This window comes from Mustela nivalis (genome assembly GCF_964662115.1).
Source record: "Mustela nivalis genome assembly, chromosome: 4".
NCBI lineage: Eukaryota > Metazoa > Chordata > Mammalia > Carnivora > Mustelidae > Mustela > Mustela nivalis.
This window is the reverse complement of record NC_139023.1, coordinates 96,188,370-96,213,165: the sequence shown is the minus strand read 5'-3', so window position 1 is coordinate 96,213,165 and position 24,796 is coordinate 96,188,370. Positions and strand designations below refer to the sequence as shown.

Here is a 24,796-nt window from a genome sequence, read left to right as displayed (position 1 = left end):
GTGTAACTGTGTATTACACACAACCCCAACATACATGCTCCCCTCCCTCCCTCACAAACACACTTTCTTACATACACACCTTATTTCTCGCACACACTGCTTTTCTAACACTTTACGCACACACTCTCACACATAACAATCTCAAAATCTCTCAGTCTGTTATGTACCTAGTCATTCTCACACACTCCAGCAGTCTCACACACACACATACACTATCTCGTACACAGACTCCTTTCTTCACACACAATCTCTCACACACACGTACATACAGTCTCTTCATGTACATTCTCACATAGTCTCACAAACACGCGCGAGCACATGAAGTGGCTCTCAGTTCTCTCACACACGCCCCCGGTGGCTCCGCCCCCGCCGTGGCCCCTCCCCCCGGGTGTGCTCCGCCCCGGGGGCCGGGGCGGGGCGAGCCAGTGACAGGAGAGGCCGGGCAGGGCTGGTACTTCTGGCACCCTGGCCAGCGGGGCGCGCTCCGGAGGCTCCAGTCTGTGGCAGCGCGGCGGATCTCCGGCCGGCCCTCGGGTGGCGACCGCTGCCTCGCGTTTCACGCTCGGCCTCCTCCGGCGGCCGTCCCGGCGGCGGGAGTTGGCGACGGGATGTGTTCGGCCGGGGAGCTGCTTGGTGGCGGCGGAGGTGGCGGCGGCGGCGGCGGCGGCGGTGGGGAGCGCGACGAGGACGGAGACGCGCTGGCGGAGCGGCTGGTGGCGGGGACAGAGCCGGAGCCCGGAGCGAGCCCGCGCCGACGCGGGCAGCGTCCGCTGGAGGAGCGCGAGCAGGTGAGCGGGGAGGGGAGGGGCGGCGCGGCCCGGCCGGTTTCCCGAGCCCCACCCGGCGGCGGAGGGAAGTAGGCGGGCGGGCTGCGCCTGTGCTCTGCTCGGCGTGGGGCGCTGGTCGCTGCGGCGTTCGGGGAAGCTGCCCCGAGGAGCGGTTAGACGGCGCGCTGTGGGCCGGGCTGCAGGGCCATGCGTGCGCGGTGGCGAGTGCCCTGGGATCGCGTGTCTAGCGGGGTCAGCACAGCCCTTCTCCGGCTGTGGGGCAGAAGAGGCTCAGGCCAGCACCCGGGGCTCTGTGGAAGTACCTCCATAACGGTCACTGGTCTAAAAGCCTTACATGTAAACATTTTTTTTTTTTTCCCCCAACTTCAAGTCGATACCCCTGTGCTGTGTTTTAGGGGATAGTTGCTCCCTTCCTGCCCTCCATCTTGGCATTTCTGAACACACACCTAGCGCTTCTGAAAAGGTGTGGGTGTATTTCTCTAGATAAGCAATCAATGTCTGAAGGCATGTGTAGGAGCGAGTATTACAATAGATATCCTGACAGGGACTCTCCACGAGTAGGTTCGTCACATGAACACAAAAGAAATCTAAACTTCATTTTAAAAGTGAAAAGGCAGGAAAATTGCTTTCTGTTAGTACCAAACGGAAAGAAGTATTAGTAAGGGAAAGGAGAAGTTGGGTAATTTTTGAAACCCTCTGAATTTGTTCTCAGTACATGAAGTATCATAATAAGCATTACAACATATCAGTTGTCTTCAAGAGTAGGCAAGAAATTTAATAAAAGAAACTGAGTTATATGTAGGATGGATCTTCACCAGCAAAAACAGTAATTAGACTCTCGAAAATACCTGAGATCAGCCATTCTTCAGAATCACATTAAAGAACAGGAATTCAAATGATGATCTGCCTTTGCTAAAGCCTGCAGTGTTGAGACAAGAAATTGATACCTGTCTCCTTTAATTACTCTCCATCTGTCCTTTTTGTAACATCTCACAGACTCCAATATCATCACTAAATGTATTGATAGGTAAAGTATAACTTCTAGGATTTCAATATTTCATTCAGAAAACAGAAATACCATTGCATGGGACACACAAAATATGCCTTAGCGTTAGTCTCGCTCACCGTGCACAAGTGTAATTTTTCATCCTTATGACAATATAAGAAATGGCATGGTGACTGAAGCAAATAATTGGTTGCCAGGAGATCTTCCTGATTCCCTTCCTAATGCTACCCTGCTCCCCAACTACACCAACTATACCATGACTCAGTAGTAGCTAAAGGGCTTAGTTTCCTCTTGCTTTAGTTCAACTGGAAAAGTGAAGAAAACAGCAACAGGAACTCCCTGTGTGGTGGTGGGGGGAATACATTTGAACTTAGGTTCTCAAAGTAAATTTTCAAATGTTGTAAGGGAGCATGTAAAATATTATTTCATGTACACTTCTGTGGATTTTACATCATCAATATCTCTGGTTTTACCAAAATTGTTTATGGTACAAAGAAAAAGGATGACACATAAAAATGAAATATATATACTAGAAAACATACATCCCAGCACTTTGCATACCTATTTCTATCATTCCCTATCATGGAAATTTTTTTTCCTGTACTCCTTTAAAATGTTTGAAATTTTTTTAAATATATATATATTTTAAGATTTTATTTACACATTTCACAGAGAGAGAGGGAACACAAGAAGAGGGAGTGGAGAGAGGGAAAAGCCAGCTTCCCGCTGAACAGGGAGCCTGATGAGGAGCTTGAGCTGGGACCACGGCCCAAGCCGAAGGCAGACAACTGAGCCTAACAACTGAGCCACCCAGGTGCCCCAGAAAATGTTATTTTTTATTAATGATGTATTTTTTGTACTGTAAGCCCACATACACAATAATTGTGAATTACACCTGAGATATGCATTTACCACAAATGAGCACCAAAGAAGAACTTAGCAAGAAACCAAAAATGAGTGCTTGCTTCCACAGCGCATATACTAAAATTGGAAAGAAACCAAAAATGAACAAAAAATTGGGGCAATGCAACCCTTTGTATAAGAAGCAAGCTTTTGTGATAAATCATTCATTGATAATATTATCACTAAGGCTTGTTTTCTTTTTTTCTCAAGTCCTACATATGAAACTTAAAATTTTTATGCACTCCCTTGCAATGATGGTAACTGTAGATATAAAAATGTTTGAGGAAGAAGTAAATGAATTCAGTGACTATAAAATATATCCTGAGGAGTTGTTTGATTTAGTTTTTCCTTAGGGGATGGTATGTGTTTGTTTGTTATTTTAAGAGCACACAGACTCCAAATTACAAGAGAATATTTTTGAAAACTTGTTTTGCAGACTGGTTTTTAGAATTTAAAGTGACTTTTTCCACAGAAACAATGATAGACACAGAAACAAAATCAACACTAATTAGCTGGAAATGAGGCAGAGTCCCTCTTCCTGATGTCCTTTCTGCTTAGCACACTCACTTGGTGTTCCACAGTCTTAGCCTCATGGTTGTTGAAAGAGAACTGGCAGCATCCGTGGGGGCAGCAGCAAGAGATAGCACAGACTCTCCTTTTTTTCTGGATCAAGGCTATGGTGGTGCTCTTGAATGTAGTAGCTCCAGAAGACACCAGACTTTTGCTCCTGCAGCTTTCAGTGATTTTTTTCAGCACCTAATTTTTTGTGTTAAATACCTTTCTATTTCTATTTCCTTCACTGAGTTTTGCCCTTACCTGATAACTTGATGAAGCAGGTTTCTTCCATTAGCTATTCCCTAGGCTAAGGGTCCCTCCACATGCTCCTTTCCTTCACTGATTTTCTTTCCATTTTTGTCTGAAAGTTCTCATGCCCTTCCTTCAGCCAGGAAGTCTCTTGTATCAGCTTTGGCTGTACAAAACCTACCTTTATCTTATTGGTACGATACCAGCTCAGAATATATCTATAGCTTGGTATTTATTTCATGTAATACTGAAATAGTAATATAGGTATTTTCTTAATAACTAAGATTGTAAGCATTGCTTTTTTTTCTTACTATTTGTTCTTAAATGCCACTCCATCTGAGAGAAAATGAAGGTTCCTTTGTCTCTCCTGGTAGGATGATGGACAAAGGAAGCCTAGTTAAATTCAAGTATCCTTGAAGACCTGAAAGGAAGACTTGAAAGAATAGAACAGGTCCTTTAGATGAAGGAACTGTGTCAAGTTTGAAGTAGGCATCAGACATCTCAGAGAGATAACCAAGGGAAAGAGACAAAATGCTCAAAGGATTGAAGGGAGACGGTATAACTATCCCACGGGTGTGTGGATTCATTGTATGTATGAGAGGTGATTCAATGATATTCATAACTATGACCATCAGGTGGCTTTATATAAGAGAGTCTCTGATCTACTGCATAAGTAAAGAACTAAACATCTCTAGTCCTTTTATTATACGCCTACAATGTGAATAGCATCTGCTTAGATGTGGCAGTTCACAACTTAAGTAACCTAAGATGGCCCTTCGTACCTCCCAGAGCACAGAGATCCTATTATCCTCAGACTGAATCATTAGAATCATTATCTTTAGCTCTAAGGTCATTATGGTTATTGAAGTAATATACTTTGGAAACTGTAGGAATAAAGAAAACTCTAGGGAAGAAAATGAAAGCATTTGAAATCCCACTCCAAGTAACATTTTGTTTAAAAATACCAAACATTTAAAAAAATATATCTCATACAATGGTATTTCTACATTAATCTCTCTCTCTCTCATATATTACTATACTTGTATTTACACACACATATATTTTAATATGTTTTAATGTAATACTGAATTTGCTTTCTTGTTTTAGCTACTTAGCATGTTGTTTCATTTTCCCGTGTTATGAAAAATTATTTGTAAGAATTATTTTAAGGCTGCCTAATAGTCCATTTTCCTACTACTGTACATTAAGGTACACACGTTCTTTTTAAATAATGCTATAAGGAAAATCTTTCCTTGTAAATCCTCACAGTTCTACCTTGCATTAGATTCCTAGAAACAAAAGAACTAGGTCAATGTGTCAAACTCATTGAAGCATCTTGGAACATTCTAAAGGATTGCTTTCAAGAAAGATCACACCAATGTACACTCCCAGCATTGGAGTGTAAGAAACCATCCATGCCTCTAATGAATGGTATAATTTATAGATTAATCTTTGCCAATTTAGTGGGTCAAAATTATTTTATGTTATAAGATATTGCTGGAGAGGTTTACTAAATCTTTCATATATTTATTGAGCATTTGCATTTCTTTTTAATCATGTTCTTTGAACTTTTTTGACACTAAAATGTTAATCTTTTACTTCACATTGATTATAAATATTTTCTCTGCTTGCTCTTGACTTTATAATTTTGTTAATGATATTTTCTATTTAAAAATGCTTTACGGAGAAAGACAACTATCATATGATCTCCCTGATATGAGGAAGTGGTGATGCAACATGGGGGCTTAAGTGGGTAGGAGAAGAATAAATGAAACAAGATGGGATTGGGAGGGAGACAAACCATAAGTGACTCTTAATCTCACCAAACAAACTGAGGGTTGCTGGGGGGAGGGGAGTTGGGAGAAGGGGTTTGGGGTTATGGACATTGGGGAGGGTATGTGCCTTGGTGAGTGCTGTGAAGTGTGTAAACCTGGCGATTCACAGACCTGTACCCCTGGGGATAAAAATATATGTTTATAAAAAATAAAAAATTAAAAAAAAAAAAAGGAAAAATAAAAAAATAAAAATAAAAATGCTTTAAATTTTTATTTGCTAAAGGAATTTATTTTAGTAGTTTCATTCGCACATACCACACATATACATATGCATAACATATATACATATCTATATCTGTTCAGAGCATTCTTTCTAACCCTACAATCAGTTAAATATCCAGTATTTTCTTGTGTATGTGTGTGTATTTATGGTTTTATTATTATTTTTTAAATTCTGTATGTTTTGTCTCTTTAGAATATCTTTATGTATTGGGTAGAGTTATGGAGCTAATCTGTTTTTTTCTCTGCCAATGATTGGATAATCCACTTTCTCCCTTGCTTATACAATCCTTCATAATAGTTATAAATAGTAAAATCTATATTAAGCTTTTACATTTTTGTTGGTATTGTGAACGGGATTTTTTTCCTCACAAATCATCCTTTTGCTGCTGGTTTCTAGCTACTGGCTTTTATATATTTAGTTTTTAACTAGTTACCTTTCTGAATTCTTTTATTAATTCTAATGCTAATAAATAACAGTATCTCTTAGACTTGATTCCTTTGCATCTTCTAGATATATAATCATCGAATCTATAGATTGATTTTGCTTCCTTTCAAATGCTACATTTCTACTTCTTACCTTTGTGATACCTAGAACTTTCAGATCAATACTCATTCATAGATAGGTAGATGAATAAATGAAGAAAGCTTTATAAAACCCATTGCCTGGGGCGCTTGAGTGGTTCACTCTGTAGAGCTTCTGACTCTTGGTTTCAGCTCAGGTCTTGATCTCAGGGTCCTGGGATCCAGTCACCATTTGGCTTCGTACTCAGCGGGGAGTCAGCTGGAGAAATTCTTTCTGTCTCCCTCTCCCTCGTCTCCTCCTCTTCATGCATATGTGTGCACTCCTCCTCTAAAATAAATAAATTAATTAAAAATAAATAAAATAAAAGCACTTGCCAGAGTATATGTTCCACAGGAATATCTGTTAAAAAAAAAAAACTGCAGCAGAAGGAAGGCTTAAGCTTCCTCTTTGATCTATTAAAAATATGATTAACAGTATAAATTCTAGATCCAGAATACCTGGGTTTGAGTCCTAACTCTGTGACTTACTAACTATAACTTTGGGCAAGTTAATTAACCTCTCCAGACATCAGTTTCTTCACCTATATAAAGGGAATAATAATTTTATCAACCTTATAGGATTGTTGGGAGGATTCCATGAGTTAATGTGTATAAAGTGCTTATAGCAATCCGCATCACATAATAATTATATAAATGCTAGCTTTGGGGCCTAATTTTTAAACAGAATCCACACTGAAAAGAAATCTAAGAAATACAGTTTTCAAGTTTCCTAGCCTCTACATTTAGAAAGTCACCATAGGAGGAAGGTGCTCCTGTGTTTTAGGGTGCATATGAATCATCTCTTATTAGGTGCAGATTGTGATTTCCTTAGTCCAGGGTGAGGCCCAAGATTTTGCATCTCTAATAAGCACCCAAATGATGCTTGTTGGGTCCCCCAATAATGGGTCTATGGTCAAAGGAACGAGACTGATACAAAGTGAAGGTCAAGCAAAGCTTTATTTCGTGCCAAGCATCGAGAATCAAACCAACCCTCAAACTGACCCGTCGTCGGGGTCGTACCTTACAGAGAGGGCGGCGACCCCTCCCTGCCTCACAGACTAACTTTTACAGAGCAAAGGCCATGTGGTTGGGCCTGGCCACACGCAGGTGGCGAATGAGATTGTAACGCACAGAGAAAGCTTCACAGTCACGCTAGATCACATATGGGTGGCCAGTTGAATTACAATTCACCCTATAGTAGCTATTTGAACTAGCCTATCACCTTGGTCAGAATTTGTGCCCAAAAGCCGGGGCCAACACTCCTTGGTAGCTAGGGAGACAGTATGCCCGCTTTACTGATTGGATATCTCCACCTGACCCGACTCATCCCTGCATTCAGTCTGTTATCTTCACCTGACCTGACCCACTCTTGTATTTGGGCTTTGTTCCTGGGACTGGTTTTCCAGACTTGCTTTTAAGTAAGTTCCCCTGGCGGGGAAGGGTCAGTTTAAGTTTTACTGCATAAGCAACAAAATGGCTGTTCAACTGAGGTGGGGCCGTTCCAGCTAAATAGGCCCTTACAATGCTGATGCTATGTCCATGTACCGCATTTTGAGTGGAAGGGGGTAGAGAGGATAAGCAAGTCGGTCCATAATATTCACCATACTTGCCCTTCAACATAGTAAATACAGGTAAGGAAGTCATTTAACTCTTCCCTAGAAAGATATATTTGAACTCTTGGTGAGGTACAAGAAACCAACAATAATTCCTCAAACCAGTGATTTGTTCTAGGTCCTACAACTAACTAGTCCTGGAAAAGACCAGACCCCAGGTCTCCAAATTCTAAAGCCACTGTTTTTTCATATATGCAAAGAGGCCTCCCACATAAGGGTAGAAGCCCCAAGGTCTGGATAGAAGAAACTGGATGATGTTTTCCCCAGATTTCCAGGGCCATGAGTCAGGAATTGTCATTAAAAAAAAAAAGCCAAGGGCATGATTGTGCCTCTTATTAAACTACAAGTTCTTTTATTTTTTTTTCATTTATTTATTTTCAGCATAACAGTATCATTATTTTTTCACCACACCCAGTGCTCCATGCAATTCGTGCCCTCTATAATACCCACCACCTGTACCCTGACCCCCCCCCCCCGCCACTTCAAACCCCTCAGATTGTTTTTCAGAGTCCATAGTCTCTCATGATTCACCTCCCCTTCCAATTTACCCCATCTCCCTTCTCCTCTCTAACTCCCCATGTCCTCCATGCTTTTTGTTATGCTCCACAAACCATATGATAATTGACTCTCTCTGCTTGACTTATTTCAAAAATACAAGTTCTGATTCAGTAGATCAGGTGTTTCATTCCTCTCAAGCCCTCAGATGATGCTGACGCCACTGGTAAAAGGACTGCACTTTGAGTAGCAAGATCTGCTCTCTTTCATACTTTTTTTTTACTCTCATACTTTTAAAAGCAGTGTCAATAACTGTAACAAGTGTTATGAGCTTGGTGAGTTCACCCCTAAACCTCATCTTGTTCCCCAGGGCATTGTCCAGTCTTTAAAGTAACTTTCTCTATTTTGTTTTCTCTCTGACATCCTTTTTCCACCCTGCTTTCGTACTACCCACCTCCTTCCTCACTCTTCCTATTGAGGGTCTCGTTCTCCCACTGTCTTTTATTCTTCCCTGACCTCTCAGCTACTTTCTCTTTTTCTCTCTACTAACTCCTCTCCTCTGTAGAAGCTAAGCCTTATGGAACGAAGAAAAGGGTTTTGGAGTATGACAATTCTAAGTTTGAATTCTGGCTTTACTTTTTTACTAATCACTTAATCCCTCAGATACTCAATTTCCTCATTGTAACTGGTATTTTGCTACCCACTTCTTAAAGTTCTTATGAGGCTTTGGTGACATTATGTATACAGAATACCTAGCATATAATTGACCTTCAATGAATATTAGCTCCTTATTTTATCCTCACCTTTACTCTCATTTTTCCTTCTTGTTCCCTTCTTTTTTTCTCTCTCTCAACTAACCACATCATAAAACTGTATTTTTAGTATATGCAATACTTAAGTTTATAGAATAAATATTACTTATGTATTGAATAAAGTATTAAGATTTACTAATCTAAAAATTAACTATTTAATATTTCTCTAAAAAAAGTTAATTCACCAACCTAAAATATGTTGCATTTTGTGGAGATCTTCAGTAGATTTTTTTTTCAATTGTGCATCACTTAACCTTCCTAGGAAAAAGAATATCCACCTTCCTCTGTACAAGTTATTCTCAGTTTCCTATTCAACAGAAGAAGTAAAGGAAGTTTAAAGGGAAAAAAGAAAAGCACCATGACCTTAGCTTGTCCTGAGAGGCCTAAGTAAAAACTCTTTATCTTTATTCCCACCTTCTTTAAGCCTTAGGACACTGTCTTCATTTTCTGCCTTAGGACACTGTCTTCATTTTCTGCCTTCTTCTCTGGAGTTGCAATCTTATCTTGCTGTAGCAGATTCAAAAACATTAGGAGTCCTTACTAGTCATGTTTTGGTTCATTAAGTGTGTTGGATGTTTGTGTGAGGGGTGTGTGTATGTGTGTATATATTTAAGGGAAAATATTAAGACAAGCAAAAGAGTAGTTTCATTTCAGCAGAGAAACTGAATTTCTAGTTAACGTGATGCAAAAGATATTTTCTGTTTTCTGATCTATTTTTCCCCCATATGCAGTGTTGTTGTTGTTTTTTTTCCATTTAACCTCATTGGCTGCTACACCTTTTCTTGGCAAGGGAAGATGAAATGATTGCCTTTATTTGTTGTTACTGTTTTCTTACAGCATCAGCTTATTGGTGTTCTGATCAAAGAAAAAGCAAAATGCTAATATTTTGAACTTTATGGAAAATATAGGATAAAATTATTATTAATACTTAATATCTACTGTTATGAAATATACTGTTATGAAAATTAAATTTCTATTTATGGTTTTTACTATACTATACTCTCTTTGATATCGTATTTTCGAACATCTCTGAAAGTTTTTAATTCTCTTTTTCAATTAATCTGAAAGAAATGATTTTTTTTTTATCTTCCTGATCAAAATCTTACTTGAACATATGTAGACCATCTACAGAGTAAGGGAACATACATTTGATTTCCCATAACTGACAAATTCCATCAATCTAATTGAATTCAGAATACCTTATTTATGGTGCTCAGAAGTCTTCTAGTGACATATAACAGAAGCTACTGTTACTTCCCTAAGCTGAGAGTTAAAATTGAATGTCAGGGCACCTGGGTGGCTCAGTTGGTTAAGCATCCGACTCTTGGTTTTAGCTCAGGGCATGATCTCATGGGTTGTGGCGTCAAGTCCTTCATCAGGCTCGGTGCTTAGCAGGGAGTCTGCTTTGGGATTCTCTCCTTCTGCCCCTCCTTACAGCTCATGTGTGTACACGCACACACACACACACTCTCTCTCTTTCTCTTAAATAAATAAATGAATCTTTAAAAAGGGGGGAGGAATCAATTTTAAGGAAACATGTTTGATTTTGACTACTTTCAATAGACAAGCTATTTCATCTTATAGTAACATCTAGACAAGCTATTCCATCTTGTAGTAACATCCAGTGCACATATAAGATATTCATGTCTTTAAAAATATGTAGATTTTAGGAAAAGGACAAATTGTGGAAATTTTTAACCTATAGCTTGAATTAATCATATTCTTCATTTCATGGTCTAACACCATAATCTCTCATTAGTTCATGCATAGCCCTTTTTTTCTTATTTAATTATTTTTTCATTAAGTAGCAATTCTCTTCCTCTACAATAGGCAACTTTTTAAAAAGTGATCTCTACCCACAAGGAAGGGTTTTAATTCATAATCCTGAGATCAACAGTCGCATGCTCTACTGACTGATCAGCCAGGTACCCCACAGGCAACTTTCTAAATATGTTTAATAACTTTGGCTGAAATTGTGTTACCTTTTTGAATACTTGATGATTTCAATAGGGTATGTTTGCAAATGTGATATAACACATTGGATCCTAACTCTTTTTTTTTTTTTTAAGATTTTATTTATTTATTTGACAGAGAGAGATCACAAGTAGATAGAGAGGCAGGCAGAGAGCGAGAGGGAAGCAGGCTCCCCGCTGAGCAGAGAGCCCAATGTGGGACTCAATCCCAGGACCCTGAGATCATGACCCGAGCCGAAGGCAGCAGCTTAACCCACTGAGCCACCCAGGCGCCCCTGGATCCTAACTCTTAACTACAGAGAACAAACTGATGGTTACCAGAGGGGATGTGGGGGGAGAGATGGGTAGAATAGGTAGGTGATAGGAATTAAAGAGTACACTTTTCATGATGGCGGGTGAGTAACGTATAGAAATGTTAAATCAGTGGGGCACCTGGGTGGCTCAGTGGGTTAAAGCTTTTGCTTTCAGGTCAGGTCATGATCCCAGGGTCCTGGGATCCAGCCCCGCATCGGCTCTCTACTCAGCAGGGAGCCTGCTTCCCTTCCTCTCCCTCTGCTTGCCTCTCTGCCTACTTGTGATCTCTGTCTTTCAAATAAATAAATAAAATCCTTAAAAAAAATAGAAATGTTAAATCACTGTATTGTATACCTGAAACTAATATAACACTGTATGTTAACTACACTGGACTTAAAGTTTTAAAACTTAATAAAATATTGGATCCTATTGGTTAAAATGGAAATGCGTACAAATTTTAGTATTTTTCAGTTTATAATGATTTAACAGACCAATTCAATAACTAGCCCATGGTACACCTGACACTAATGTGTGCGTCAATTATACTTGAATAATATTTTTTAAAAACAACTTACAGTACTATATATTAGAAAGGGCTACTTGAACTGTATTTAAATTTACCTTAATAAACCAAACCAATTAAAATAAAACAAACAAAAAAAGAACTAGCTGATATTCTCATTGATTTTCTCCTCAAAAAGTTTTTTCTCCTTTACTGGATCTATGTAATTTCAGGAGATAAGTGGAAATAAATAATAAATGCTATAACATTGCATTTAGTTAGAAATGGCAAACTAAGAGCACCTGGGTGGCTCTTAATTTCTGCTCTTGATTTAAGCTAAGGTCATAATCTCAGGGTCATGAGATTGAGCCCCACATTGGGCTCTGCACTCAGTGGAGTGTCTGGCTCTCTCCCTCTCCCTCTGCCACTCCTCCACCTGTAAAATAAATAAATAAATATTTTTAAAAAAATGAATAAATGGCAAACAAGTATAAATCTAATAATAAACATGCTATAAGTTATAATATATGATACTGCAGTTAGGTAAACTTTATATGGTTGGTAAATTTTTATGTTTAACATATTATTATGTGCATTTTGTAAGAAATGAAAATTGTGATTATATTTAATATCTAAGGAGCAGGAAAAGTGTATAAACTCACTAGAAATAAAAGAAATGCAAATTAAAACTATTAGGAATTATTTTTCACCCATCCAATTGTTAAAGATTAAAAAGATAAGTGGTGTGTGTTTAAATAAATTATATGACATAAGAATACACTACAGTTAAAAATGTAAACTGGTTCAGTGTTTCAGAAATCTGGTATCAAACCTCGTGAGTATATACTATTATTGCCCCTACTTTAAAGATGTAAAAAAAATGTAGCACGGGGAGCTTAAGTAATTTATTAAAAGGGTCACAGCTAGTAAGTAGTGGAGTTGAGATTCAAACCCATGCTTAAAGCCAGAGTTTTTAACCACCAAGCTAGTGTTGGGCCATGAAGCCAATTTAGTGGATTGTGAACAGGATAGGATAGATAAAATTTTTAGAATCTATCACACATGGTATGAGAGTCATTTTTTAGATCTTTAGTTTATACGTACCAGTTCAAAATATAAAACATATTTTTAATGTAGATCATAGTCAAGATCCCAAGTCAAGATCAAGATCATAGCTAGCTCCTTTCTGTCTCAAGGTTTTTGCCTGGACTCTCTTCCCCAGCCCTTCCCTTAACAGAGCTTATATCATCAACCTAGCTGTTACTTCTCAGATCCCAGCTCTGCTTACCACATGGAATCTCCAACCCACCCAACTTCTTCTGTTCCCCTATTATGTTATATTTTCTTCATAGCTTTTCTCACTGTTTGAAATTATCTTAATAATTTTTTTGTTAAAATATTTATTCTCTGCCTCTCTCCACTCCCCCTTTGCATGCTCAGAAGAACATGAGAGCAGAGATCACATTCTGTGGCAAATGCTTCAATTATTTTAGCATCTCTGGGGTGTAGCATAGAGTCCATAAAACCTTCTATCCAAAGCAACACTGCTGGTAAAAACTCAATTGATGATTTGGCTGTAGTAATGTGACTTCCTAAGGGCAATTATGAAAAAAATTAGTTTCAAAAGAGAGAGGACTTTGGGGCACCAGGGTGGCTCAGTCATTAGGCGGCTGCCTTTGGCTCAAGTCATGATCCCAGGGTCCTAGGATAAAGGCCCACATCGGGCTCCCTACTCAATGGGAAACCTGCTTCTCCCTCTTCACTCTCCCTGCTTATGTTCCCTCTCTCTGTGTCTATCTTTGTCAAATAAATAAATAAAATCTTCACCAAAACAAAAAAGAGAGAGAGAGAGAGAGAGGACTTTGTATATAACAGGAACATTCTCTATTGTCAAAATCAACAGAAAAGAAACCAGTAGTGTTAGTTGTGCATTGAGCTAAGGATCCAGGTAAGATACTTGTAAGAATTTAGGCAAGGATTATCTTCCCTGATATGCTGTATTTTAAAACCACCCATTTCTGAGAAGGTGAAAGGCTAATGAGCATAGGATCTTGAAATACTAACTGATATTAACTTACATAATTGGTCTAAATTTGCAGATTTATTTTTAATTTTTCTTGAGCTCAACATAGGAAAGATAGTAGATAAAACCCAGAACTAACATAAATTAAAATTCAGATCTGTCACTTTAATAATAGCACTGTTAAAGGATAATTTTCAAGAAGAGGTAAAAGTATAGTGCTCATTAAATATAAAATGATCACACATTACGGATTTTACTTAACTCATCATTAATGAGGGAACCAAGCAAATGTTACAGCTGATTCACAGGTGAAATAAAAAAGTCAAAAGTGTATATGGGGAAAAGACTTGTTGAAATAAACTTACAAGTGGATTCAAAACTGGCTTTTTCCCATAGGCAGGGGAGGGAAGACAATTGAACTCCACTGAAACAGAATTTATTTGTGTGTCTATAGATAAGAATTATTTTTCAGTGCTACTGGTTATCTAATTATAGATGTAAAATACCTCAAAAGCTATGAGGGCTAAACAATATTCTAAACAATGCAGAATTTCCACAATTTTTTTTACTTATTCTTAATTTCCTTATAGTAATAAAAAAATAAAGTAATTTCTAAAATTTGCTACATGGTTAGATTAATTGTTGGATAGTGAGGGTACTTGATCCCTCCTCTTTGAATGCCGGGTGCTGCTAGAAAATATTAATTCTATTCTCATCTTTTCCCATGACAATATTTTATACACACACACACACACACACACACACTTTCAATGTGCATATGAAAATACGTGACTGGGTTGCCTGGGTAGCTCAGTGGGTTAAGGCCTCTGCCTTCGGCTTAGGTCATGATCTCAGGGTCCTGGGATCGAGCCCCGCATCTGGCTCTCTGCTCAGCGGGGAGCCTGCTTACCTTCCTCTCTCTCTGCCTGCCTCTCTGCCTACTTGTGAACACTGTCAAATGAATAAATAAAATCTTTAAAAAAAAAAAAGAAAAGAAAATACATGACTTATATGTATGTGAAAAGCAAGGATTGATTTATATTTGAAGTTCTTTCTGTTGAGTTATATAGCTAGACTTCACTTGATACTAAGATAACTACTGAAAATTTTTGATGAGAACAACATTGCTACTTTCATGTCTATTATGAGTTTTTATTCAGCAAATAAATTCCAACTACTTGTTCATATCCTAGCATGTGTTGAATGGTTATTGGTTTCAAAGACAATTCAACTCAAGAGTTTCACAGCATAGAAGTACATTAGTTTGCATTTTTAAATTTAAAGAAGGGTAAGAACAGAGTGATTTCTTACAGAGAGTTAACCACTTAGTATGACCATCCATGGTATCAATAAAATTATCCAGTATAAAACACTGGAGAATAAATATATGAAGACAAAATTAAATACCAAACTTCATTATTCAATATGTATGCATAGTCTATTTAACAGTTATATAATTAAAGGGATATATTGATTCTGCTATTTCTGGATAATAATATTCTCCCTTTGGAGTTTAAATGATTAGCTATTTGGAAATCTGTCTTTGGACACTTTATACTTAGCTACTGTTTTAAGACTTCAGTTGCTTTAACAGCCTGACCGTATCCTGAAGATGTTTTTTTTATCCATTTGTTTAATATTAAACATCAATTGTTTTAACAACTGATTATAGTTATTGTATTATTGACAGTTTTCGGTATGATTTGTCTATTCGTTATTTTTCTATTTAGCATATACTTTCTCAATAGATTTTTATTCATTCATTCACTCAAAAACTTTATTGAGCTCCTATTTTCCAGGCACTATTCTATGTATCTTTGTATCTAGGATGCAAAGAAACAAGCCCAAATTGTTTTCCTTATTAAACTTGCATTGTAGTAGGGGGAGAGACAATGAATAAATTAACAAGTAACTGGGTTATAAGTGCTGGGGGGGGGAATAAAAGGAGGGGAGTTGGTAGGGAGTGTGGGCGTGGCATAAGGTTGCTGTTTTAAATGAAGTGATCATGGAAGGCCTCACTAAGGTGACATTTGAGCAGAGGACTAAAGGAAGTGAGAATTACTTGGCTGTGCCCCTTCTTTTGCTTTGACTTCCTAGGAGGGTAGAACCAAATTTGAGGTTTGGTTTTAGTAATTGTGGTAACTTATCTTTCCCCAATCTAAATTCTCAATTCTTTCCCACCCATCTCACCTTCCAGTTCTCTGTTTTGTTTTGTTTTTTTTCACTTGTTCCTACTGTAAGTAAATTCAAACTCTTTGTGGAAGAAGAGAGGGAAAAGTAAATTAATTATGGACTTACAAATTTCATTTCTTATAAAATACATTTCTTAAGGAGTAGCATATAATCGCACCTTATAATGAATTTGTTTAAAAAATTTTTTTTAATGTCTGGTTCAGATCTTTTGCATAAAGGTTTGCATCACAGTTTATTAGAAAGCACTCAGATTTATATTCAGAAGTCTACCGTTCAATCCTGGATAGTTGTCTGATTCTGGGGAAGTCACTTGACCTCTAAAGTTTAACAAAACACTTAATGATGTTTTTGCAGGACCAAAGGCTTGGAATGTGTGTGTTTAGTAAGTTTATTGAACAAATGGCTAATAAGCAAATAAAAATGGGAGATGATTACATTTAAAAATTGGGGGAAAATAAAATTAAAACTACAGGGATTTTTTTTTTTTTCCTGAAAAGATTAAAAATGCTTTGCTAATTGTTTTCTCTTGGCCAGGGTGTAATTAAAGTGAGAGTCTTTAGCATATAAGTCAGGTAAGCACTAATAAAATCATTAGAGAGCATGAAATCTTCAACAGGAAAGGCTATAGAGTAAGAAGAGAAGATGGCCTACAGATAAGTTCCGGAGTTCTAACATAAACTCAGAGGGAAATGAGCCAATAAAAGTAAACAAGAAAGGACAAAGGAGGTGAAGACATCTACAATGACTAACAGGCTTCTTGATTACACTTCTGGGTTGTGCCATTCTCTGAGGTAGGAGACCCTGGAGGAAGACCAATTTTAGGACAGACGATTATGAATTTGGTACAGAGCATATTGAGTTTGAGGTTCCTGTAAGAAATCCCCATGGAAATGTTGAAATTGGAGTTGAGCATGCAAGTCTAGAAATCTGAAGAGTTGCCTGAGCTGAGAAGTAATGCTCAGAAAAATAAAAAACAACTATGAACATTTTATAAAAGTGCAGATCATTTTAATTAGTAAGAGAGAGTACAGCAGCGTTTTAATATGGTGATTTGAGTAAATATCCTTCCTTGTATATTAAACAGCTTAATGAGACAGAACATGGATAATTTCTTTTGTGTACCCCATAGCACTTGCTCATAGTAGGCATTCGATTATTATTTACTGAATTTAACCAAATTGACTAAAGCAATTATTTTGCAATGCCAGGCTGTTCTGTAAGCCAAGGATTGTGAATTATGGGAGTTGGAGTTAAGTAATCAGAGGTTAGTGATACTCAGAGAGGACATGACACACACCAAGAACTGGAGTGTGGTTTCCTGAAAGTAAGCAGCTGTTGGTCTGTCAAATCAGTCAGGTCTGTGCAGATTTGCCACAAGTAGGGCACAACACATCTTGCATAAAATGCAGGTGCAAAACATGCTGAGAGGAGAGGAACATAACTTTTTAGAGTAAACACAGACTTTGTTACAGTGGGCATCAAACTTGTAGTCATTTTCACTATGTCACCATTTACATAACATTAAAACAACTATTATACTTCATTGTAAGATAAGGTGGCTTTATGTACATATACTGTTACTGAAGTATTTTTTCCAGAAGAAATGTAATAAGCCCACATACTTTTCCTTATTTATAAAGCCAGATTCCTACAGATTCCATAAATAATAAAAAGCAAACTTTTTCCCCACTTCATCTGAATGGTTGATTAATAATTTAGTAGGCATTTCATTTCAAAAGAATTGCACCATGATGGTTAAATCAGAACTGCAAAGAAAAGTATCACCCAAGTCACTGGGTTTGACAAAAAGTGCACTATATAAAACAAGGAGCTATTATTGTACAAAACACAATAAACAACTCCCAAGCATTGTTATATGTGGCATTTTCATAGCTTTTTGAAAAATTGTCATATTCGTAAGTACTGTTAACTTTGCTATGAGACAAAATCTCATTATAGACCTCAGAAAGTAATGATAGTTAACTTTAAAGGCAACTTAGTTCCAACAGGGATGGTTCATATATTTGCATAGTTCTGTTAGACATAACAGTCATGTTTACCTTTAAATCTTCAAATATAATATGGAGAAGATACAGCATAAACAAGTAGAATTTTCAGATTTTCATAAAGCTGTACTTTTGTGGCCTAAGTACAAACTTAAAACTCCTGTCCTAAACTCTGATTTTTTTTCCCTAAAATTTGAAGTTATTTAAATTCTAGTTAGTTAACATATAGTGTAAAATTAGTTTCAGGAATAATATTAGTGATTCATCACTTACATGTAACACCTAGTGCTCGTCACAAGTGCCTTCCATTACTGATTTCTGCTCAAGTCATGATCTCAGGGTTGTGGGATTGCCCCACATGGGGCTCTGTGCTCAGGGCTGAGTTGGCTGGAGATTCTCTCTCCCTCTGCCCCTCCCCTACCATGTGCACATGCTCGCTCTCTCTCTCTCTCTCAAATAAATATTTTTTTAAAAAATCTTTTATGGTTTGCCTCCTTCTCTCTTTTTTTTTTTCTTTTCCGGTGTTCATCTGTTTTCTTCCTTAAATTCCACATATGAGTGAAATCATTTGAAATTTATTCTGCCTTGACTGCCTTATTTTGTTTAGCATAATACCCTCTAGCTCCATCCACATTGTAGCAAATAGCAAGATCTCATTCTTTCCAAATCTAATTTAAAAGAGATATTCACAGTCAGAAATGTTGATGGTTCTCTCAACAGAATCAAACAACTAGAACAGTGACCTTCAGTAATAGACCTGGTACTTTTAAGAATCCATTTTTATCTAGTTGGTTTTTAGATACTGACCAGCGCCCTAATTTTGTAATATCTTTGCCTTTCTTGGTTTTGTTTTTAAAGTGTGGCTTGCCTAATACATCAGTGGTACAATTCCAATCAGGATCTCTATTTTTTTCTTTTGTTTTAGGAGTAAAAATAAGTGTTACAGCATAAAAATTCATTTCTGTACTTAGATGAATGAAAGCATTTGCAATTATGACTATAGGTCAACCTTAAAAAGAAAAGCAATACCTCTAAGGAAGGAGAAGATAGAAGAATGGGAAAGATTTGGATCAATAAATATGAAAAATTGGATTAACAGTTAGCAAGGAATAACTGAAAGGACTTGAGAGTATGGAAGAGTACTAGGACACTGAAAAAACATGGTTTTATAACAAGGCATCTGAGCACAATTTTTACCTTAGACTTAGCAGCCTAGAAAAAGGAGCCGGGAAATTGGAGTCTACTGAAAGTCAGGGAGTGGGAGAGAACATAGGACTATGAATTCATAGTTAAAATAGTAGGCAGTGGGTTCTAAACTGCAAGGAGAAAGTAAAAGCCAAAAGGGCTAAATCTGAAACTAACCCAGAAGTTTTTCTGGTTTGAGAGGGCGCTTTTTTTTTTTTTTTAACAATTTCTAATTACTACTTTTTTAATATTTGTTTTCATGTATTTGTTTATCACCATATGATACTATCTCTTGTTGGTGTTTTGGGAATGGGAGACTCCTGTCCTTTTGAAAGAAAGTAACAAGATCTTGAAAGAAAAAAAAAAAAGTCTTTCATTTGAAAGGCTGAGTGGGATAGTGGAGTGGATTGAGTGAAAGAGAATTCCAGTGTTTGGAAGTGAGGGAAGACTTTTCAGTCTAAAATGCCTGTGAAACTGACTCCCAACTTATTTCTATCATTGTTCTTCCTTCATTTTTGTATCCCCATAATTATATTCATTCAAAGTTATGTTATTTATAAAGGCAGAGTTCCTATGATAATTGGATCACATTCTACTATGTTAGTACTATTGTTCATACTACTAAGGCAAGACAGTTTCAGGGGGAAATAAAAGGTGGTTATTTTCTGTCCAAATAAGATACATTTTTCTTTTTTAACTGAATATAGCTAGAAAAATGAAACCCAAAAAATCGGCCTCTGAAGTATTCTATATGCTTAGTCCTTATGCCAATTGATGTTGCTTTTCTTTTTGGGGGGGAGGCAGTGGTGTTATTAAGAATTAGAGATTGGTTTGGCATTTACTTTTAACAAAGACAAATTTTAAATCCTGGCCAAATGGTATCACATTCAAGACCACAGATTATACTGTAGAGTGAACCAAAGATAAACGCCACAAAACCATTTATAAATAATTTAACATTTTTGCTAAATATAAATGAATCCAGACAAGTATAACTGTTTGAACTGCTGTTAAAAAACTGATATAAACAAATAGAATGTGAATAATTACCAGACTTTTTTTAATTTATAAGAAAGCAGATAGTGTAGGGCTTTAGAACATGGTGTTTAGAGAAAAATGCCTGAATATATGTCTTCACTCCACCAGTTATTAGGTGACCTTGACAAAATTACACAATCTCTTTTCCTCGGTTTCCATTAGGTTTTTTTTGTTTGTTTGTTTGTTTTAAGATTTTATTTATTTATTTATTTGACAGAGAGATTGATCACAAGTAGACAGAGAGGCAGGCAGAGAGAAAGGGGGAAGCAATCTTCCTGCTGAGCAGAGTTCTATGCGGGCCTCGATCCCAGGACCCTGAGATCATGACCTGAGCTAAAGGCAGAGGCTTAACCCACTGAGTCATCCATGTGCCCTCCGTTAGGTTCTGAAGATCAAAGTACTTAAAACACTGCCCAGCATATAATCAGTAAATATTAAGTTTTTTAAATTAATAAATATGTTACAAAATTCATTAAAAACTTCACTTAAACATTATTTAGTTGTTTATAAGGCTTATATACTTCTACATAGGGCATCTCTACATAGGACCATCCTTTAAAAATGAAGAAGAATAAAAAGCAAAAATGAGTCTTTGCAGGTGATTAAATGCTAAAATGGAGATATTTTTGATAATTACAGAATCAGTTTATAGTACATCAGCTATAACAACTGTTCTGTTATATAACAAGACAAAAGCAGTTAAACACACCATATCATTTTTTTAAAACATCATTTAACTAAATATTTGAAAGCATTATGTTAGTGAGTGTTTTTGGCAATGGTAGTGTTTTGGCCAACTCTCCTGATTTAACTTTTTGACCAAATTGACCTTTTTTGAACTAAAGGCCAAGCATTTTACAATGCTTAAACATATATTTAGCCTTAAAATATACTTATTTTTATATAAATAAGTATGTCTTAGTTTCTTAAAGTTAAGAATGTAGTCTTATTTATCTAAAATATTATAGGCACCAGAAAAATGTTTGTTTTTTGTTTTTTGGATTTTTTTTAAAGATTTATTTCTTTATTTGAGAGAGAGAGCAAATGCATGCAAGTGGAGGGAAAGGAGAGAAGGAGAGGGAGAGAATATCAAGCAGACTCCTTGCTGAGGGCAGAAACTGATTCAGGACTCAATCCCTAAGATCATGACCTGAGCCAAAACCAAGAGTCAGATGCTCAACCAACTGAGCCACCCAGATGTCCCCAGAAAAATGTTTGTTGAATTGAATTGGTTATACAAATAAAAGTGTTTTTACAGCAAAATGATTATAAATGTTATATTGGATATGCATAACTTAAGGTACTTTTATTCTTATATGTACTGGGGATATTTTCTTCTTTGCTCATTATTTTTCTTTCTGGACTGCCAGGGATTTAATGTGAAGAGTAGGAAGAAGGCAGTGATTTTAATGCTCAGAGCATTTTTTTGTTTCCTTAGGGAGAGAGGCAGTGGGAGAGGCAGAAGGAAAGAGAATATCTTAAGCAGTTTCCATGCTTAGCAGGGAACCTGATGTGGGGACATGGGCCTAATCTTAAAACCTTGAGATCATGACCTTAGCCAAAGTCAAGAGTCAGACATTTAACTTGACTGAGCCACCCAAGCACCCCAATGCTCAGAGAATTCTTGATTTACTCCTGTCATTTCTGCATCTTTTAAAAATTTCTCTGGGTGTTATAAATACTAATAAAAAAGTATTATAGGGGCACGTGGCTGGCTCAGTTGGTTAAGCCTCTGCCTTCAGCTCAGGTCATGATCTCAGGGTCCTGGGATCAAGCCCCGCATCAGGCTCTCTGCTCAGCGGGGAGCCTGCTTCCCCGTCTCTCTCTGCCTACTCGTGATCTCTGTCAAATACATAAATAAAATCTTTGAAGAAAAAAAAAGTATTTTAATTATGCTAAAATTGTTTTTAAAAACAGATTTGGGTGTGAAATTTAATGTATTGATAGAAACTAAGGAAAAAACAGGATTATTCTGAGCTTTTAATTTCTGGTTAATTTACCTTAGGCTTACTTTAGAAAATGAACTAAATCATCTAAAGTATTCGCTAGACTCTGCCAAGCAAAGAAGGAAAATTGCTTCTTTAATGTTGGTTGTGAGAGGAACTGAGAAAGGAAGAAAAGAAACCCATTGATTTTTATTTGTTTAAACTTTAAATATAAGTAAATAAGTGTTAGTAGAAGAAGCATTTGATTATATGGATCCTCAGAAGTTGAGCTTTTATACTCAGAATTTGACCATTACAGGACATATGAAAAATAATAAACACTCTTCAAAGGCTTAAGATCCCAGGACTGAATCAAAAAAAAAAAAAAAAAAAACTGGCCGTCAGGTCATGATCTCAGGATTATTAAATAAAGCCCTATGTCAGGCTTTACACTGGGCATGGAGACTGCTAGTTCTCTCTCTCTCCCCTACCTCCCCTTCACCTCCTCCACCCTGCTGCCTCGCTCTCTCTTTATAAAAACAAACAAAAAAACCAGCCATCCACCATCCAGTATTATCCAATTCACTCTTACAGGAACTGTACCTCAATTCATCAGTTCAACATCCAAAACAATTAACGTCCAGAAACAACCAAGGTAGTATTTCCAGAACAATGAAGTAAGGAACTCAGTGGGCTTCCCCCCCAGCAAAATAACAATTTAACTGGTGAAAATTATTTAAAAACAACAATTATTCAGTCTTTGGGAATTATTCTAAGGGCATACAGAAAATCAAGAAACATTCTTTTTTTTAAGATTTTATTTATTTATTTGACAGAGAGATAGAGAGAAATCGCAAGTAGACAGCGGTAGGCAGAGGGAGAGGGAGAAGCAGGCTCTCTGCTGTGCAGGAAGCCCGATGCAGGGCTCAATCCCAGCACTCTGGGATCATGGCCTAAGTTGAAGGCTGCTGCTCAACTGACTGAGCCACCCAGGCTCCACAAGAAACATTCCTTAAAGAAAATCTACTATATGTCAGAACAGTGAGTTTTTATGGCATTTGAGCCACAACCCATTACTTCTTTCTCATAAAGTCCCCTTCACAGTGTTTCAATCCCAGCATATTAGCCAAGAAGCCAAGAGGCCAAGAAGATGGGCTTTCCTCTCTCCCTAACCCCAGCCATCTAGAGCTGCAGGTTTACCGTAGAGGAGTGGACACTTAGTGTTTCTCATCCTCCTGCACCCCAAATCAACTCCATGTTACAGAAATTCTATTCCACGTAGGCATAATTGAGAGGACAAACTCTCTCTTCAGCCAGCCCCTACTCTCAGCAGAGCAAGCTGAGAACACTGTGGCCCAATTACCCGGCCCTAACTTGCCAGAAGGTATAGGTTCCATGTGAAGAGACGCAAACCAAGATCAGAGCTGCTCCCCCACTTTCAGTGTATACTTGTAGAGCAGGGTTGTCATTGGAATAAAAGGGTCTCTGTCCCCAACTTCCAGTGCATTGGTGCAGATGTTCCACCCAGGGGTAAAGGCAGCTTATATGGGTAAAGATCTCTACAAATCTGACTGAGAGGACTGACTTTATTTGTAAGGAGAGTAGAATTCCATGCCTAGGAGTGTACAAAACAAAACAAAATGGCTCTTGATGAAGAGCCATTAAGAGGAGACTGGTAACTCCAAAATGCATCAAACCAACAGAGCAGCTAAAAGTTTTAAAGGACCAGGGAAAGAGTTAGCCAAGAATAGCCCTCCTGGCATCATAATCAACTGTGATGATCAGGAAGGTAATATGCATGTGCAAGGCTGCACCCACTCAGGAGCAATCAGAGCAGGATGTGGGGCAGACTTGAAAGCATTCCCCAAGCTGCACACAGACCCATCAACACAGGGCAGAAGCCTCACAGGAACAAGGGGCTTCAACACAACCTGTGATCAAACACTTAGGGAGCTATGTATAGTAAGTTACTATGACCCACGGGTAACTCCCACAAATAATATGATCACTCCTGGCAGTCTGAAAAACCGTGCACATGTCCAAGGCTGTGCCCTCTCAGGAACAGTCAGAGTGGGAACCTCCAAGCTGCTAGTCCCTGCTGAATGTGGGATAAACAAGTAAAATCCCAAACTAGGAAAGCACTGTCTAACCTACAGATACAGCCAATAATAGAGAGCAAAATTGACTGACTGGCAAAGGAGGCTTAAGCACAATCTTTAACCAATGGCTTGTGCTAAGTGAGAAGCAACACCTAAATAATGAGCCTAAAAGATCAAAATAGTGGCAGAATATATGAGTAGAAACATCAGAGGCTGCATGCTACAGGGCAAAAGACTTTGCAGAATTGGTTAAAGCAAGTCACTAAGCAAATAAACAATCAAGGAAACAGCAACCACCTCCAGGATAGGGGTAGGGGATCAGTATCTAGCATTGCTAAAATATATTATCTACAATGCCCAATTATCAACACAGAATTATGAGATGTGGAAAGAAATAGGAAAGTATGACCCCGGAACAGGGGGTGAAAATGCCTTTGATGGGTCCCAGATGATGTACTTCATGGACAAAGGCTTTAAAACACTAATATAAATACATTCAAAGAACTAAAGGAAACCAAG

At 37.6% G+C, this 24,796-nt stretch overlaps 1 protein-coding gene across 1 annotated transcript in view; it reads left to right on the top strand.

The window, feature by feature from the left end:
- The first annotated feature begins 414 nt into the window (after positions 1-414).
- Positions 415-24,796, top strand: part of FAM241A (family with sequence similarity 241 member A) — a 42,925-nt gene continuing 18,543 nt past the window's right edge. Inside the window, exon 1 of the mRNA XM_082728013.1 lies at positions 415-788. Within this exon, the coding sequence (XP_082584139.1) occupies positions 609-788 (180 nt within the window). The 5' untranslated portion in view covers positions 415-608. The remainder of the gene's footprint in view (positions 789-24,796) is intronic.